The sequence below is a fragment of the Hyaena hyaena genome, unplaced genomic scaffold, assembly GCF_003009895.1.
Source record: "Hyaena hyaena isolate Hyena2069 unplaced genomic scaffold, ASM300989v1 scaffold_615, whole genome shotgun sequence".
Lineage (NCBI taxonomy): Eukaryota > Metazoa > Chordata > Mammalia > Carnivora > Hyaenidae > Hyaena > Hyaena hyaena.
In genome coordinates, this window is record NW_024081248.1 from 145,802 (window position 1) to 163,861 (window position 18,060).

Here is an 18,060-nt window from a genome sequence, read left to right on the forward strand (position 1 = left end):
GGGGGCTTGCCCGCAGGGTGTTCTAAGCCGGAGTCCGGTTAGAAGGCTCTCTCAGTGGATTCTGCGTCTTTTTTCTCCCAATCTCTCAGGTTTTGTAAGGTTTCCAATGTCTTCGGATCTTTTCTGTGTGATGTATGGGCGCGAGTGCAAGTACGGAGCTCCTTACTTCTCCGCCATCTTGCCCTCTCCTCCATAATAACTTTTCATAATATTCTTATAATCCCTTCTGTGGTGTTACCTCTCTTTCAGTTCTGATTGAGTCCCCCTTTTTTTTTTAATGAGTCTGCCTAAAAGCTTATCAATTTTATGATCTTTTCAAAGAACCAGCTCTGTTTGATTGACCTGTTTTACTGGAATTTAGTTTGCATTTTGTTTATTTCTGCTCTAATCTTAATTTCCTTCTATTGATTTTGGGTTGTGTTTGTTTTCCATTTTCTACCTCCTTTAGGTTTAAGATTAGGTTGTTTGAAAATTTTCTTGCTTCTTGAGGTAGGTCTGTATTGCTCTTTTCCGGGATACTTCTTAATATGCCCCTTGTTCACTCTCAGGTGCCTAGTTTTATGATAAATTATTGTTACTTTACAGATGAGTAAATAAGAGACCCTTGTTTAAGAGGTTAAATGACTTGCCCATTATTACTTTTTTAGTAAGTAGTGTGCTGAGGACTCAAGGCCAGAATTTGTGTGGGTATCACACTAACTTGGGAGTTCCTAGAAACAGAAGTGGACATACACAGAAGCCTTTCACTCTGTCCTTATCTTTGAGGCATGGGATCCTCCAGGCCAAACTATAGTCCACTGGTTTGTGGAAAGTGGAAACCATGATTTTTGTAAAGGAGGGTTGCCCTAGATTCTTCTGAGTATGACTGTTTTCCATTCTCTGCTCACTCTGTCACATCTCATATCTAGGTTTTTATAATGTCCCCTAGGTCTTAACCCTGCTACTGGACCCCTTGACCCTCAAGAGCCTAGCTTTCTGAGATGACTCACTGTGTGTGCTGTTGTGCCTTCTTTTACTGGCCTCAGCCTAAATGTATATCCTTGAAATATTTGCCCCAGTACAATCTGTTGACTATTGACATATATGGTTCTCTAGTCTCCACAGAGAGGTGGGAGGGAATTGGTTAATAGAAAGTTGAGCACAATCCACTTTATAAATTCTTGATAAATATTTTATAATTAATTATAATATTTTCTAATTTATCAAGAATTTGTAAAGTGCACATGGAAAAGCCAAAGGAAACTGCTGTAAACCAAAATGGGAACTGTTGGATATGTTAATAGGATCAAAAGGATTTTCTTCCCCTTATGTTTAATATTTTAGTATTTTATAATGTAGTTTTTTTTTAAATTTTTATTTATTTCTAGGAGAGAGAGAGAGCGTGAGCAGGAGAGGGTCAGAGAGAGAGAGACACAGACTCTGAAATAGGCTCCAGGCTCTGAGCTGGCAGTCAGCACAGAGCCCGACGCGGGGCTTGAACCCACGAACCACAAGATCATGACCTAAGCGAAAGTTGGACGCCTAACCGACAAAGCCACCCAGGCGCCCCTATAATGTAGATTTTAAAACACATTTACAAATGTAATGTTCCTACTTTGTAGAAACAAATGTTACTTTTACTTTTGAACCTTACCTGAAGAGACTTCTATAAATTATGTGGTTTTTTTTAATGTTTATTTCTGAGAGAGACAGAGTCAAGGAGGGGCAGAGAGAGACAGACACAGAATCTGAAGCAGGCTCCAGGCTCTGAGCTGTCAGCACAGAGCCTGACATAGGACTCAAACTCCTGAACTATGAGATCATGACCTGAACCAAAGTTGGACACCAAACTGACTAAACCACCCAGGTGCCCTTATCTCAGTGTTTTTAAGAAGACTTTACTACCACTTGCCTTTTCACTTTTTTTTGCCTTTTTACTTTAAATCATTTCTCAGAGCAACATGAAAATACTTACATATAAGATCTTCAACAAAGCACAAGGTACCTGCATTTGCTTCTCAAAATTATCAAGGGGATATAATTGATAGTTTATTCTTGTCAATCATCTTAAATTTTTATTAAGAAGCATATATATATAAAATATATATATAATATATATGTAAATTTATATATATATAAGATCACATAAATGGTACAGTAATGTGATTTCAAAAATCTGAGACTCCACTTTTTTCTTCTTTAATAGCTCCCAGCAATGGTAACCAAGACATGTCAGCCTGGTTCAGTCTGTTTGCAGACTTGGATCCACTTTCAAACCCAGATGCTATTGGACACTCAGATGATGAACTTCTTAATGCTTGATTGAAATTATGTCGTCACTTCAGTGGCCTGGAGACATCGATTTTACAACATACTGCCTTTGTGGAAAGGAGTTTATATTGTAACCCATACACAAAAGCATGGTGTTTGTGAATATAACACTTTTCAGCCAACTTTAAACAGATGGTAAGGATCACATTTGAATAGATTAAGTATCTCTTTAATATCTTGGATCTACAGCTATTGATAATATGTGGAAAATATTACAAACTATTGAGTGAAATAGATACCAAAATTTATTTCAAAATAACAGGAAGGAATAATTCTGTAAATAAGGAGTTGCGCTTATTTCTTTGAAAAGCCTTTTATGTTCAAGTTGCCTTGCTGGCTGTGAAAATTCTATATGTGGATAAAGAGCATGTAAATTGGGTTGCAATTTGGGGTTGGTTTTTAAATAAAACCGTAGCAGGGTTTTCTGTTGTGGAAAATAGCACTAGAACCAGACCAGTTTCGTCTTTAGCTAGAAAAGTAGATTAAGATTTGAAAACTCCATTTGCTTTCAAGAAATCACAGAGAACTTGGTGCTTTTATCCACCTGGGGGCTAAAACGTATTACCTAGTTTTTTTTCCCTCATACAAAATCATGGACACCCCTCAATTCCGTGATTGAATTTTCATAGGTAAATAGCAGGATGATTTGTTTGCTAAATCCATCCTCTGTAGAAACCTGACCCATCTCCTAAACTACAAGATTGTTTTGTAATATTTAAGACATTGTACACATGTGTATAGGCCTAGTTTTTTTTTTTACATGTTGGTACCATAATGTACAGTATTCATATTCTTTTTGAAAAGAAAACAAGGCGGGGCGCCTGGGTGGCTTAGTCGGTTGAGCATCCGACTTTCGCTTAGGTCATGATCTCCCGGTTGGTGGGTTCGAGCCCCGCGTCGGGCTCTGTGCTGACTGGAGCCTGTTTCAGTCTGTGACTCCCTCTCTCTCTCTGACCCTCCCCTGCTCACGCTGTCTTTCTCTCTCTCTCTGCTAGAAATAAATAAAAATCTTAAAAAAAAAAAAAAAAAAAAAAAAGAAAACAAGGGGATAATCTCTAAACAAGTGGCAGTACTATTCCTGAAATTACCCAGAAACTTCTTTCTGAATAAGGGAAAAATGATAAACAGCTTATCCTGATAGATATACATTCACTAATAGCCTTTTTCTTGACATGTTTTAACCAAGATTACTTTTCTGGCCATCATAGAAAGGGTCTATAAGATCAATAAGAAATGGTCTTCTTATTCCACTTCTTTCTTTGAGGGTGACATCATCTGCGGCTCTGTTTGATTACTATGGAAAAACTGTTACCCTTACTGGAGGGACGTTAGTGTAAGCTAATGAATACATAGCTATTGTATATATGTGTCCATAAATATCCTGTTCTTTTTTCTTGCCCACCCTTCTGTTTTGAGGCATTTCTTCAGGTGTCTTATTTTTGTTATGCAGTCCATTGCATCTCCATAAGGAAACATTTTAACTAGGTTGTTCATAGCAGTTTCCATGTACTCTTAGTTTTAAATAAGCTTATTGATCATTTACAAGAGAATGGCTTGTAGTGTCTGAGTCACTGTATATAGAAGAAATGGACCAGGGTGAGTAAAGTGCCGTCTATGTCCATGCATAGCACTCTGGCCTAGCTACAATCTGAACCACCCAGGAGCTCTCCAGAAAATCACAACTATGGTGCAGTACTGCAGAGGCCAGAAAGATTTTATCTGAGGATCAGAAACATGGACCCAGGAAAAGATTATGTAATCTTTTCATGCTTATTCCCAGTTTTTTATTTGGTTATCCTTTCAGAAGGATATTTTTTTCAGAAGGACATTTTAACTCTTTATTCAGTAAAATTCTCCAGAATGCAGTAGTATTCTGCCAAGATTCAACCACCCAGGGTCATGATTCATTATCTAAATTCTATGCCGATAGTGACTGTGCTCTCAGCTTTGAGTACTTCCACAAAATACTAACTTTATATCATGAGTTTGTGCCTTTTTTCTTTAATTTCCTTTCCTAATGCATTAGTTCAGAAATACTTTGTGTACCTCCTTCCCATGCATGTTATTTGTATAAACAAAGACTCCTCAACACAGAGGAAACCTGCTGGTCTCTCCAAGCCAGAACCCTGAATTCCCGACCATAAATGTGTACAGATACTGCCTTCAATTTTCAAAGAAAGAACAAAAGTCCTCCAAAAAAAAAAAAAAAACCCACACAATAGGTTTTTATTCGGTTCTGAGATTCTCTTAAAATGTCTTCTCTCAATACAGAGTACGTGGTTGCTCCTTTAACCCGAAGGCAACATTAACTGTCTTAGCAAGTTCAGTTATAATTTCAACAGATCTAACAACTCCATTTTTGAAGAGCACATTGAAAACTTTGTTATTAAAATGAAGGTAACTGTATTTTTTCAGTATTAAAGTTCAGTCATTAATTTAGAGGCCAGAAACAGAAATCTGGCTATATTCCACCCAGATTACTAATAAAGGAAATGAACCACATATTCAGTAGGGAGTGAAAGGAAGGAAAGAATAAACATAGAAAGGTGATCAGTTGCTATTTGTCTAAATCTAGATCAAACATTCAATAAGAAGTAAATTAATTACTCTTAACCAAAAGTAGGCTGAGAACTCAAAGTAAATGTATGGTTTTTATATTAAATGGGGGAAAATAATCTCTCCTACTTTTTAATGCCAAATAAGAATGCATTTAACCTGGGGCGCCTGGGTGGCTTAGTCGGTTAAGCGTCCGACTTTTGCTTAGGTCATGATCTCGCGGTTCTTGGGTTCGAGCCCCGCGTCGGGCTCTGTGCTGACTGCCAGCTCAGAGCCTGGAGCCTATTTCAGAGTCTGTATCTCCCTCTGCTCTGACCCTCCCCTGCTCATGCTGTCTCTCTCTCTCTCTCCTAGAAATAAATTTGAAAAAAAAAAAAAAAAAAGAATGCATTTAACCTTTGAAAAGTCCCCAAAGAACTAAAATTTGTCTAATCTTTCTTACAACCACTTTACATATTAGGAATAGGAATACCAGGGCATATTACCATCAAATTGATATATCTTTGTATTTCTTGAAATCTTTCATTAATTGTAAAACATAGCTCTGATAGTTAGAAACAAACTATTTAAAAAAATAGGTTTTCGTATTTATACAATGAAAAGTGTTTGTATTTCAACTATGGTATTTATTTCACATAACTATCTTTATAGACCATCTGGAAATGTAGAGGTCTTTACAGCTTAAGAACAAAAGGAAGTTTGTGCTCTATTTTACTCAGCCTCTTTTAATAAAGATTACAAGAAGGCATAAAACAAAAAGTTTATTTCCTGAAGTATTCAACACAAATGCAATTATAGTTAACCTATTCAAAAATTTGGGTTTTACATCAGGACCATAGTAGTAAAAGTTGGTTTGAATTGATACAGATAACACAGAATTAAAATAAAACCAAGGCAATTAATATCTTTGTGAGACTGATTCTTTTTAACTTCATACATGTAAGATAGGGGAAATAACAGAATGTGTATGTGCTTTGAATACATTCAGTAAGAAAATACAAACCATCAAAATATCAAAAGTTTGAGTCTAGAAACAATAACCAATGAAATATAAGCAAAGTATTTAACCTGACTTGCTGAAGGCAGGAATAAAATTGAAGAAAGCCAGAACTGATCTAGTTTATTTCAGTCTTCCACAGTATTGGCAGGGCCCTGTGCTTTCTTTGAGCAATGAAGCAGCCCAAGAATCTTGGGATACTGAGATTAAATTCGTAAGGAAAACCAAACTTTAAATATTAATTCAGCAGTACTGAAAGTAATGCACTTAAAACACACAATGGTAAGGTGTTTAAATATGGCCATGAAAACCTATGAAACAGGATGAATCACATCAGTATGCCAAGCTTTACTGAAATACCTCCTCCTTTTTTATGGGCCATTTAAAAACACTAAAAAGTTGAATTAAAAACTGTCCTTGGTGTGGCTCAGTCAGTTAAGTGTCTGACTGCTGATTTCACCTCAGGTCACGATCTCATGGTTCATGGACTCAAGCCCCACATCTGGCCCCATACTGGCTGGCTGTGCGGAGCCTGCTTGGGATTCTCTGTCCCTACCCTGCTCTCTCTCAAAATAAATAAACTTTAAAAAAAAAAAACAACACCCAAAACTATCCTTGGCATATAAAGTCAAAACATGGTTCTTCACTCAGTGGTATAAATAACCAAAGTCCAAAAAGTAAATACCAAAAGGAGATCCGGGTGGCGGTAATAGGTAAGATTTTGAAGTGCATGGTTTTTTTTTTGTTTTTTTTTTTTTTTTTTTTAATGTTTTATTTATTTCTAGGAGAGAGAGAGAGAGACAGCATGAACAGGGGAGGGTCAGAGAGAGAGGGAGTCACAGACTGAAACAGGCTCCAGGCTCTGAGCTGGCAGTCAGCACAGAGCCCGACGCGGGGCCCGAACCCACGAACCGCGAGATCATGACCTAAGCGAAAGTCGGACGCTTAACCGACTAAGCCACCCAGGCGCCCCGGAAGTGCATGGTTTTTATATTAAAGAAAAAAGTTTCCTTTTTCCTCACCTCAAAATAATACCATCCCTTTAAAAAACATCATCCATAGCCCCACCATCCAGGAATAACCCTTATTAACATTATACACTATTATTTTATTATGTCTTTGGGCTCACATGTTAAGTTTATTTATTTTGAGAGAGTGTGTGCACCCGCATGTGGGGAGGGGCAGAGAGAGAGAGAGAGAGAGAGAATCCCAAGCAGGCTCTCTACTGTTAGCACACAGCCCAGTGTGGGCTTAAACTGTGAGATCATGACTTGAGTAGAAGTTAGATGCTCAACCAACTGAGCCACCTGCGTGCCTTTGGGCTCAGATATTAAATTATGACCCAGGTGATTTCATTTTGTCCTCTAAAATGGCTGTACCAAATTAAGATTAAAAAATTAACTTTGGGGTGTCTGGGTGGCTCAGTTGGTTAAGAGTCCAACTTCAGCACAAGTCAGTATCTCACGGTTCATAGGTTCAAGCCCACAGAGCCTGAAGTCGGCTTCAGATTCTATCCCTCCCCTACTTGTGTTCTAGCTATCTCAAAAATAAACATTAAAAACATTAATTTTGACCAGACTCATCTATATACCTGCCTAAAAGAGACTCATTTCAGACCAAAAGACCTACATTTAAAAAAATTTTTTTAATCTTTTTTTGTTGAGACAGAACATGAGTGGGGGGGTGGGGGAGAGAGACGGGGAGACAGAATCTGAAATAGGCCCCAGGCTCTGAGCGGTCAGCATAAATTCGGGAACAGCGAGATCATGACCTAGGCCGAAGTTGGATGCTTAAGGACCTACATTTTGTTAAAATTCTTTTATTAATGTTTTATTTCTGAGAGAGAGAGAAAGACACAGCATGAGCAGGGGAAGGTCAGAGAGAGAGGGAGATACAGAATCTGAAACAGGCTCCAGGCTCTGAGCGAGCTGTCAGCACAGAGCCTGATGCGGGGCTCGAACCCACGAACCGTGAGATCGTGACCTGAGCCAAAGTCGGACGCTTAACTAACTGAGCCACCCGGACGCCCAAAGGACCTACATTATATATATATATTTTTTTTATATAAAGTTTTTTTTTAATGTTTTATTTATTTCTAGGAGAGAGAGACAGCGTGAGCAGGTGAGGGTCAGAGAGAGAGGGAGTCACAGACTGAAACAGGCTCCAGGCTCTGAGCTGGCAGCACAGAGCCCGACGCGGGGCTTGAACCCATGAACCGCGAGATCATGACCTAAGCGAAAGTCGGACTCTCAACCGACTAAGCCACCCAGGCGCCCCAAAGGACCTACATTATTAAAGTGAGGGAAGAGAAGGGCGCCTGGGTGGCTCCGTCGGTTAAGCATCAGACTTCGGCTCAGGTCATGATCTTGAGATTCATGGATTCAAGCCTGCAGCAGGATCTGTGCGGACAACTCAGCCTGGAGCCTGCTTCAGATTCTGTGTTTCCCTCTCTCTCAGCCCCTCCCCCGCTTGCTCTGTCTCTCTCTCTCTCAAAAAAATAAACATAAAAAATTAAAAAAATAAAGTGAGGGAATAGAGAAACATTTATCATGCAAATGAATGTCCAAAGAAAGCCAGGGTAGCAATACTTGCATCAAACTATATTATTCTATTTAAGGTTTGTTTATTTAAGTAATCTCTACACCCAACATGGGGCTCAAACTCAGGACCCTAGAGATCAAGAGTCACTTTCTTTTCCAACTGAGCCAGCCAGGTGCCCCCCAAATAAACTAGACTTTAAAAAAAAGTAATGAGACAAAGAAGTACACTATATAATAGTAAACAGAACAATCCAACAAGATATAAAAATTATAAATACTTATGCACCCAACATGGGAGTGCACAAATACATAAAAGTGTTAATAGCAAACATGAAGGAAATAATCAACAATAATACAACAGCAGGGGACTTTAACACCCCACTCACATCGATGGACAGATCATCCAAATAGAAAATCAACAAGGAAACCATGGTTTTCAATGACACACTGGACCAGACGGATTCCACATAATATTCAGAACATTCCATCCTAAATAGCAAAATACACATTCTTTTCAAGTGCACATGGAACATTCTCCAGAGTAGATCACATATTAGACCACAAAACAAGTCTCAATAAGTTTTTAAAAGTCCAAGTCATCACATGTATCTTTTCTGACCACATGCTATGAAACCAGAAATCAACCACAAGAACCATCTGGAAAGAGCACAAATACTTGGAAGTGAAATAACATTCTACTAAACAATGAATGGGTCAACCAAGAAATCAAAGAAAAAATCAAAATTACATGGAAACAAATGAAAATAAACACTATGGTCCAAATTCTTTGTGATGCAGCTAAACTGATTCTAAAAGAGAAGTTTAGAGTAATATAGGCCTACCTACCTCAAAAAGGAAGAAAAATCTCAAAAAAGCCTAACCTTACACCTAAAGGAGCTAGAAAAGTAAGAATAAAACCCAAACCCAGCAAAAGGAAGGAAATAATAAAGATAAGAACAGAAATAAACAAAATAGAAACTTAAAACAAAAATAGAACAGATCAATGAAACCAGAGCTGGTTCTTTAAAAGATCACAACCTTGATAAACCTCTAGCAGGACTCATTAAAAAAAAGAGAGAGAGGACCCAAATAAACAAAATCACTAGTGAAGGAGGAGAAATAACAACCAATACCACAGAAATATAAGCAGTTTTAACAGTATTATGAAAACCTATATGCCAACAAACTGGACCACCTAGAAGATACAGATAAGTTCTAGAAACATACTTAGCAAAACTAAAGCAGAAAGAAATAGAAAATGTGAACAGACCAATTACCAGCAATGAAATTGAATTAATTCTCAGAAATCTCCCACAAAAACAAAAGTCCAGGACCAGATGCCTTCACTGGCAAATTCTACCAAACATTTAAAGAAGAGTAAATAGGGATGCCTGGGTGGCTCAATTGGTTAAGCAGCTGACTTCGGTTCTCATGAACTAAAAAACCATGATCTCAAGTTTGTTTAGTTCAAGCCCTACATCCGGCTCTGCCCTGACAGTGAAGAGCCAGTTTGGGATTCATTCTCTCTCCCTCTCTCTCTCTGCCCCATCCCCACTTGCACACACTTTCTCTCAAACTTGAAAAAAATACCTGTTTTTCTCAAACTATTCCAAAAAATACAAGAGGAAGGAAAACTTCCAAGTTCATTCTATGAGGACAGTATCACCCTAATACCAAAACAAGACAAAGACACCACACACAAAAAAAGAGGATTACAGGCCAGTATCTCTCATGAATATAGATGGAAAAATCCTCAACAAAATAGTAACAAACCAAATCCAACAATACATAAAAAAAAAAAATAATCCCACATGATCAAGTGGGATTTATTCCTGGGATGCAAGGGTAGCTCAATATTTGCAAAAACGTGATACATCACATCAACAAGAAAAAGGATAAAAACCATATGGTCATTTCAATAGATGCAGAAAAAACATTTGACAAAGTACAACAATATTCATGGTAAAAGCCCTCAACAAAGTAGATGTAGAGGGAATATACCACAACATAATAAAGGCCATACATGAAAGAGCCACAGCCAACATTTGCCTCAATGGTGAAAAACTGAGAGCTTTTCCCCTAAGGTCAGGAACAAGACAAAGATGTCCACTCACCACTTTTATTCAATAGTACTGGAAGCTACAGCCACAGCAATTAGACAACATACAGAAATAAAAGGCATCCAAACTGGTAAGGAAGAGGTCCTTTCACTATTTGTAGATAACATGATACTATATATATAAAAAAATCCTAAAGACCACCAAAAATTACTAGAGCTGAGCAATGAATTCAGTGTAATCAAAGGATACAAAAGTCAATGTACAGAAACCTGTTGCATTTCTATACACTAATGAAGCAGCAGAAAGTGAAATTAAGAAAACAATCCCATTTACAACTATATCAAAAACAATAAAATATCTAGGAATAAACTTAACCAAAGAGGTGAAAGACTCTTAAAACTATAAAAGCACTGATGAAAAAATACTGCTAAACTGTCTAAACTACCCAAAGCAATCAACAGATTTAATGTAATTCCTATCAAAATACCAATAGTATTTTTCACAGAACAATCCTAAAATTTGTATGGAATCACCAAAGACCCCAAATAGCTAAAGCAATCTTGAAAAAGAAAAAACTGGAGGCATCACAATTCCAAATTTCAAGTTACATTACAAGGTGGTAGTAATTAAAACAGTATGGTACTGGCATAAAAATAGATCAATGGAATAGGACAGAAAACTCAGAAATAAACCTACAGTTATATGATCAATCTTCAACAAAGGAGGAATGAAATATCCAATGGGGAAAAGTCTCTTTAATGAATTGTGTTGGGAAAACTGGACAGCAACATGTAAAAGAAAGAAATGGGACCGCTTTCTTACACCATACACAAAAATAAACTCAAAATGGATTAAAGACCTAAATATGAGACTCAAAGCCATAAAAATCTTTGAAGAGAACACAGGCAGTAATCTCAATGACCTCATCCACAGCAACGTTTTTCTAGATATGTTTCCTGAGGCAAGGAAAATAAAAGCAAAAATAAACTATTGGGACTACATCAAAATACAAACTTTATACACAGCAAAGGACAGCCAACAAAACTAAATGGCAGCCTACTGAATGGGAATAGATATTTGCAAACGTCATATACAATAAAGGTATGGTATCCAAAACATATAAAGAACTTATACAAATCAACACCCACAAAACAAGTAATCCAATAAAAAAATGGGCAGAAGGCATGAACAGACATTTTTCTCCAAAGAAGACATCCAGATGGCCAAGAGACACATAACAAGATGCTCAACATCAATCATCATCAGGGAAATGCAAATCAAAATCACAATGAGATACACCTCACAGCTGTCAGGATGGCTAAAATCAAAAACATAATAGCAACATGGATGGACCTTGAGGGTGTTATGCTGAGCGAAATAAGTCAGGCAGAGAAGGACAAATATCATATGTTTGCACGTATAGGAGGATTAGGAGGAACTTGACGGAGGAACAAGGGGGAGAAGAAGGGCGGAAATGGTGGGGGAAAGGGAGAGAGGCAAACCATGAGAGACTCTTGAATGCTGACAAAAACTGAGGACTGATGGATGTGGGGGGGAGGGGGGGATGGGCATGGAGGAGGACACTTGTGGGGATGAGCACTGAGTGTTATGTGGAAACTAATTTGACAATAAACTATTTATAAAAAAAAATCAAATCAAATCAAAAACACAAGAAACAAGTTGTAGTTAGGATGCAGAGAAAAGGAACCCTTATGCACTGTTTGGGAATGCAAACTGGTGCAGCCACTGTGAAAAACAGTATAGACGTTCCTCAAAAAATTTAAAATAGAACTACCTTATGACCTAGAAATCACTGTGTATTTACCCCAAAATACAAAAACATTAATTCAAAGGGATACATACACCCCTGTTTACTGCAGTATTATTTATAATAGCCGAACTATGAAAGCAAAGTGTCCATTGACAGATGAATGGGTAAAGAAGATGTGGTATATGTCGATTTATATATATTTATGTTTACTATGGAATATTATTCAGCCATAAGTATAAAATTTTGCCATTTGCAACAACATGGTTGGAGCCAGAGAGTATAATGCTAAGTAAAATAAGTCAGCCAGAGAAAGACAAATACTATATGCTCTCTCTCACATGTGGACTTTAAGGAAAAAAAAGAGAGACAAACCAAGAAACAGTCTTAACAATAGACTGATGGTTATCAGAAGGGAGGTTGTGGGGGGATGGAGGAAATAGGGTATGGGATTAAAGAATACACTTATCATGATAAAAAAAAATTTTTCTTTTCCTTAAAATGTCAGGTCAAAAAAAAATTTCACCAAAAATGTGATTGAAGTCAGCTTCTGCCTCTCTAAAAGAGAGCAGAGAATTCATGTCAGTAACTTCTTTGGTAAGGAACTGGTGTCTTGTGTACTTTTTCTTCATCCTCTGAACCAAGCTACCAGCAGCTAACGTAACAAGAGGATGACAAAGGAAAATGAGGGAATGACCCAACAGCATATAATCTGCAATGATACTAAACGCCTACATTTTATTAATGTTACTGTTCTGGAAGTAGCAGTGAGGCTTTGTATTTGAGTTCTACAGTCAGACTTGGTTCAAAGCCAGACTTTGACATTTCCCAGATGACCATGGAAGAGTTCATCTAATTCCAATTTGGTCACTTGCAAGATAGTAAAAATAGCAGTGTTTGGCTTTATAGGATTTATTGTAAAGATTAGGGTACACAGTTAACATATAAAGTGCCTGGTACTTGGTAAGCTATCAAAAGTGTTACCTATTTATTGATTTCAGTTCAATATCCTTGACTATACAGTTACCCCTTGAACAATGTGGGTGGTTAGCTATCCCCACCCCTATGTAGAGTTAAAAGTCCGTGTGTAACTTTTGACTCCCCCAGAACCGAACTACTAATAGCCTACTATTGACCAGAAGGTTTGCCAATAACACATTATATAGGTTATATTCTCTACTGTATTCTAATAAAGCTAAAGAAAATATTAAGAAATCATAAGAGATGATACATTTGCAGTACTGTACTGTGTAACTTAATTGACACCATATGTCAACAAGTTTAATCATGTCAGTACCTACATCAGCAGTGTCTACATCTTACACAAAACACTGTAGATGCTGTGTATTATCAACACTAGATATCAAAAATGAAGATAATGTAAAAAAAAGAAATTCATATTTATTCACAGGTTAACAGTTCACACACTGATAATGAAGCAGCATCAATATGATTGCTTTACTGTAGCTTAGTATAATCCATACAAATGCTTCACAGTAGCCTAGCCTATCATGAATGGATTATTATATTTTTATGGCATATATTAAGTAGTAGTGTCATTCATAATACAGTACTAGAAAAGAGTACAATTTTAAGAACCACTTAACCTGTGAAGATAGGCAGACACAGTTTTTTCAATTATGAGGGGCATACTGTAATGGAACTCGTTGAAACCAATAGTATAAATCAAAACACATTAATCTTACATTAAATATCACTTACCTTAGGGGCGCCTGGGTGGCTCAGCCGGTTAAGCGCTCGATTTTGGCTTAGGTCATGATCTCACGGTTCGTGGGTTCGAGCCCTGCATCAGGCTCTGTGCTGACAGCTAGCTCAGAGCCTGGAGCCTGCTTCAGATTCCTTATCTTCCTCTCTCTCTGACCTTCCCCTGCTCATGCTGTCTCTCTCTCAGAAATAAATAAAAACATTAAAAATTAAAAAAAAATCACTTACCTTATTAATACCTATGTAAGGACAGGTTATCCACTTTGTTTTGCACAAAATGTTCTACACAATGAATACTTAGGCAATATGATTATAAAAATAGCTCATGCAATTCTTGACTTACAATTATTAGATTTTCACGAAGAAACAACATATACAACAGGTAAGTTTGTTAACAGTAATGGAATAATGATTAGTTACTACTGATTAAGTGGAAGCATCATTAAAGGTCTTCATCTTCACACTGAATAGTATACTGGCTGAGGAGGAAGGGGTGGAGGGTCAATCTCATGGTCTTTGGGATGGCAGAGGCAGAGGCAGAGGAAGTGGAACAAGGCAGGAAAGAGGCACATGCAGTGTTAACTTTTTGGAAATACATTGTCATTTCTGACTTGGCTTTTCATTTCTCTAAAAATATTTCCATATGGTATCAATCCTCCTTCCACCATTTGCTTTAGTTTCAGTGCTTGTATCACAGAAGAGTCCATGTTATGAAATCAGCAAAATAGTCGTGAATAACCACAACGTGAATATCCACAACGCTACTGCCAGATTGTCTAATGTCAATGTTTTCTGGCACTAGATCTTCACATCTTCTTCCTCATCATCTTGCACTGGTTTGGTAGCATTCATCTCCATCAAATATTTTAATTCTTCTGGTGTGGCTCTTGAATTTCTCCAAGATCCAAATATTGAAAGTGTTCACACACACACACACACACCTTTTTTGTGACATCCAAAATCTTTCACTATTTCGACTGACTGTCCTAAGTCCTGTGAAGTCATGCAAAACATCTGGACACAATTTTCTCCAGTAGGAATTTATTCTATTAGGTTTTGTGGCTTTCATGGCTTTTTCTGTAACAATGATGCCAGCCATCTTCAGTGGTGTAATCCTTCAAGAGTTTCATGATGTTCTATCAGGTTTCTCTTCGACAGTGTTGACAACACTTCCCATTAAGTACGGTGTGTAATGAGACTTAAAAGTCTTATGACCCCTGATCTACAAGGCTGAATTAGAGATATTGTGTTTAGGAGCAAGTAAACCACTTTGATGTCTTTGGTGTTGAAATCATAGGTTGTAGGGGCACTGTCCAGTATCAGAAGAATTTTAAAAGGCAGTCCCTCACAGGCAAGTTACTTCCTGACTTCAGGGACAAAGCATCAATGGAACCAGTCCAAAAAAAGGGGTCTCATTATCCAGACCTTCTTGTACAACCAAAAGCCTGGCTGCTGGTATTTTTCTTTTCCTTTTAAGGCTTGGGGATTAGCAGCTTGATAGATAAGGGCAGTCCTGATCATTAACCCAACTAGATTTGCACAAACCAGCCAGACTGGCTTATCCCTTCCTGCTTTAAATCCTGGTGCTCACTTCCTTACTATTAAATGTCATTTGTGGCATCCCCACTCCAGAATAGGGCACTTTCATCTGCATTAAAAGCCCATTCAGGAAGATCTCCTTTCTCCTCAATTGTTTTCTTAATGATGTCTGGGAACTCATCTGCTCCCTCTTGGTCATCAAAAGTTGTTCTGTTATCTTTACATTTTTTAAGTCGAAGCACTTTCTAAATGTTTATTTTTGGAAAAAAGAGTGAGTGAGCAGGGGAGGAGCCAAGAGAGGGGGACAGAGGATCTAAAGCAGGCTCCACTCTGATAGCAGTGAGCCCAATGTGGGGCTCAAACTCACAAACCGTGATGTGAGATCATGACTTGAGCCAAAGCCAAAAAGCTCAACTGACTGAGCCACCCAGGTGCCCCAAGCCAAACCACTTTCGAAACTTACCAAACCATCCTTTACTGGCATTAAATTCTCCAGCTTTAGAGCCTGCATTTACCTTCATAAAATGATTTTGGGTTTTCTTGTATTAGTTTACAAATATGCCTTTCTTATAGCAATCCTGCATCCTCATAAAAGCTGCCATTTTCAATATGAGATTTCAAAAAGGTATTTTGCAAGGTTTTCATGCTTGCTGATGTAACTACAATGGCTTCACATCTCTTTTTAAAAATAATGGTTCTTATACTGGATTAATTTATTTTGAAAATGTTGCCACTGCAGCTTCAGACCTCAGTTCATGGTATTTTAGCAAGCAATTCCACTTTTCTCTGCTGCTTAGGGGAACTTCCAGCATCTCTAGTGGCACTTTGTATGGGTCCCATGGTGTTATTCAAGGTTTATGGTACTGTACTAAACATGATGAAAAATACATGAAAACTGCAAGATCACTTTTAACTGAAACATGCAATTTACTGGAGAGACAAGCTGCTCATGATGTTAGTGTCACACTGTGTGTTAAGAGGATACTTGCAACACTTGCGCTTACTGCAACAGCAACAGGTGTAAATGAAATTACAGTAATACAGCATGTACTATAATTTTATGCAGTTATGATTTGATACTATATCTCATTTGTTTACATTTCTCCTCACTGCAAATGGCACCAAGTTATGTGTGCACTTAAGTTTTGATAAATTTTAACTTATGATAGATTTGTGTATATTTTGTGGTGGTAAATAATAAGACTACTATCTACATATATTTTATGCATTCATGAGCTACCTTCTCATTTTGGCGGGGGGGTAATTCTAAGCTATGCAGTTCATCTGTGAGTTTTTTCAAATTGTCAAAAAACCTTTCAAATTTTTCCAATATATTTATTGAAAAAAAAAAACATGTTTTTCAGGGGTTAACAGTATGATCACTTTACAAGCTACAATGAATTATATGGGACCATTTTCTATGACTGAAAACTTTTGGCTTTCTTAAGGAGTGAATAAACTTACCTAACAAAATATAAAGGAGATAACAAGTGTTTGCTTCCAATTTTATAAGTTGTTCTTTTCACATTCTAGTAGCCATTTAATGGATAGCACTATCAGCATTTCCTTCATCTCATAAGTTAAGAAAACTGAGGCTCAAAGATCACAGAGCTCACTACTTTGCTCAAGATCCCATGACCATTAAGCTGCTGAGCCAGAACTGGTACCCAAACTGTGGCCCTAAACCCAGGTCTTTTTCTGCATCTCCTCTGAATTATCCCAATGATCTCAAAAATAACTGTATTAAAGCACGGAATTGAGATGAATGGTTATATTTCTGGTTTTTTAACCAAGAGAGCCTCCATGATAGTCTTCTATAAAACCTAATGATTTAGGAAGACTAATCCATACTAGTGTACAAAAATCAAACGAGGTGAATTCTCAGTTTGAAGAAGTTGCCAATTGCAGAGACAACTAGTATTTTATTTTTACCAAACTAGCAATTTGGAGATACTTATTAAAAGGGAAGTAGAAGCAATGTCTTAAAAGACTCCAGTCTCATCTCTGTGTTAGGATACCAGACCAGCCCTAAGGCATACACACAAAAGCTATCTCTGGAGTTAGAATATTTCTCAAACCACTTTGATTCCAACTCACTTTATAACCTAATGCTATGTATGTATTTCTATGTCTAACAAAAGTTTTCACACAAATAATATTCTCACACAAATAGGAATACTTATTTTGTTCTATTTTGATTCATTTTTTTTAAATGCTGGCTAGACCCATCAAATTCATTTCAAGACCTAGTTTGAAAAACAGTAAACTAGCGAGATACAAAGGCTATTTGTATTATAATCCCATGTTCTAGTAGAAGTTTAAAATAAAGGTATTTTAAAAGCACACCTTATTTTAGCAAAGAAAAAACCCTGATATTGATATACATTGGCAGGCAAATGCTATAAAGAGGATATTATCTTTCAGTGTGCTTATCACTTACCACAAAGATCAGGAACTTTAAGTTCTAGAGCAAGTAAAGAAATAGTAAGGAAGTAATAACAACTGATAATGTTATATGTCCTGTTACTTAACACACTCATTTTCCTATACATCTGTGAAAAAGAA

The 18,060-nt window shown here is 37.3% G+C and overlaps 2 protein-coding genes across 2 annotated transcripts in view; one reads left to right on the forward strand and one right to left on the reverse strand.

Annotated features, from left to right (window-relative positions):
- Positions 1–2,315, forward strand: part of ICA1L (islet cell autoantigen 1 like) — an 82,291-nt gene extending 79,976 nt beyond the window's left edge. Inside the window, exon 14 of the mRNA XM_039257392.1 lies at positions 2,186–2,315. Coding sequence (XP_039113323.1) covers positions 2,186–2,301 — 116 coding nt within the window. The 3' untranslated portion in view covers positions 2,302–2,315. The remainder of the gene's footprint in view (positions 1–2,185) is intronic.
- Positions 2,316–2,320: 5 nt separating this feature from the next.
- The window catches only part of FAM117B (family with sequence similarity 117 member B), a 93,375-nt gene continuing 77,635 nt past the window's right edge, over positions 2,321–18,060 (reverse strand). Inside the window, exon 8 of the mRNA XM_039257391.1 lies at positions 2,321–2,357. Within this exon, the coding sequence (XP_039113322.1) occupies positions 2,321–2,357 (37 nt within the window). The remainder of the gene's footprint in view (positions 2,358–18,060) is intronic.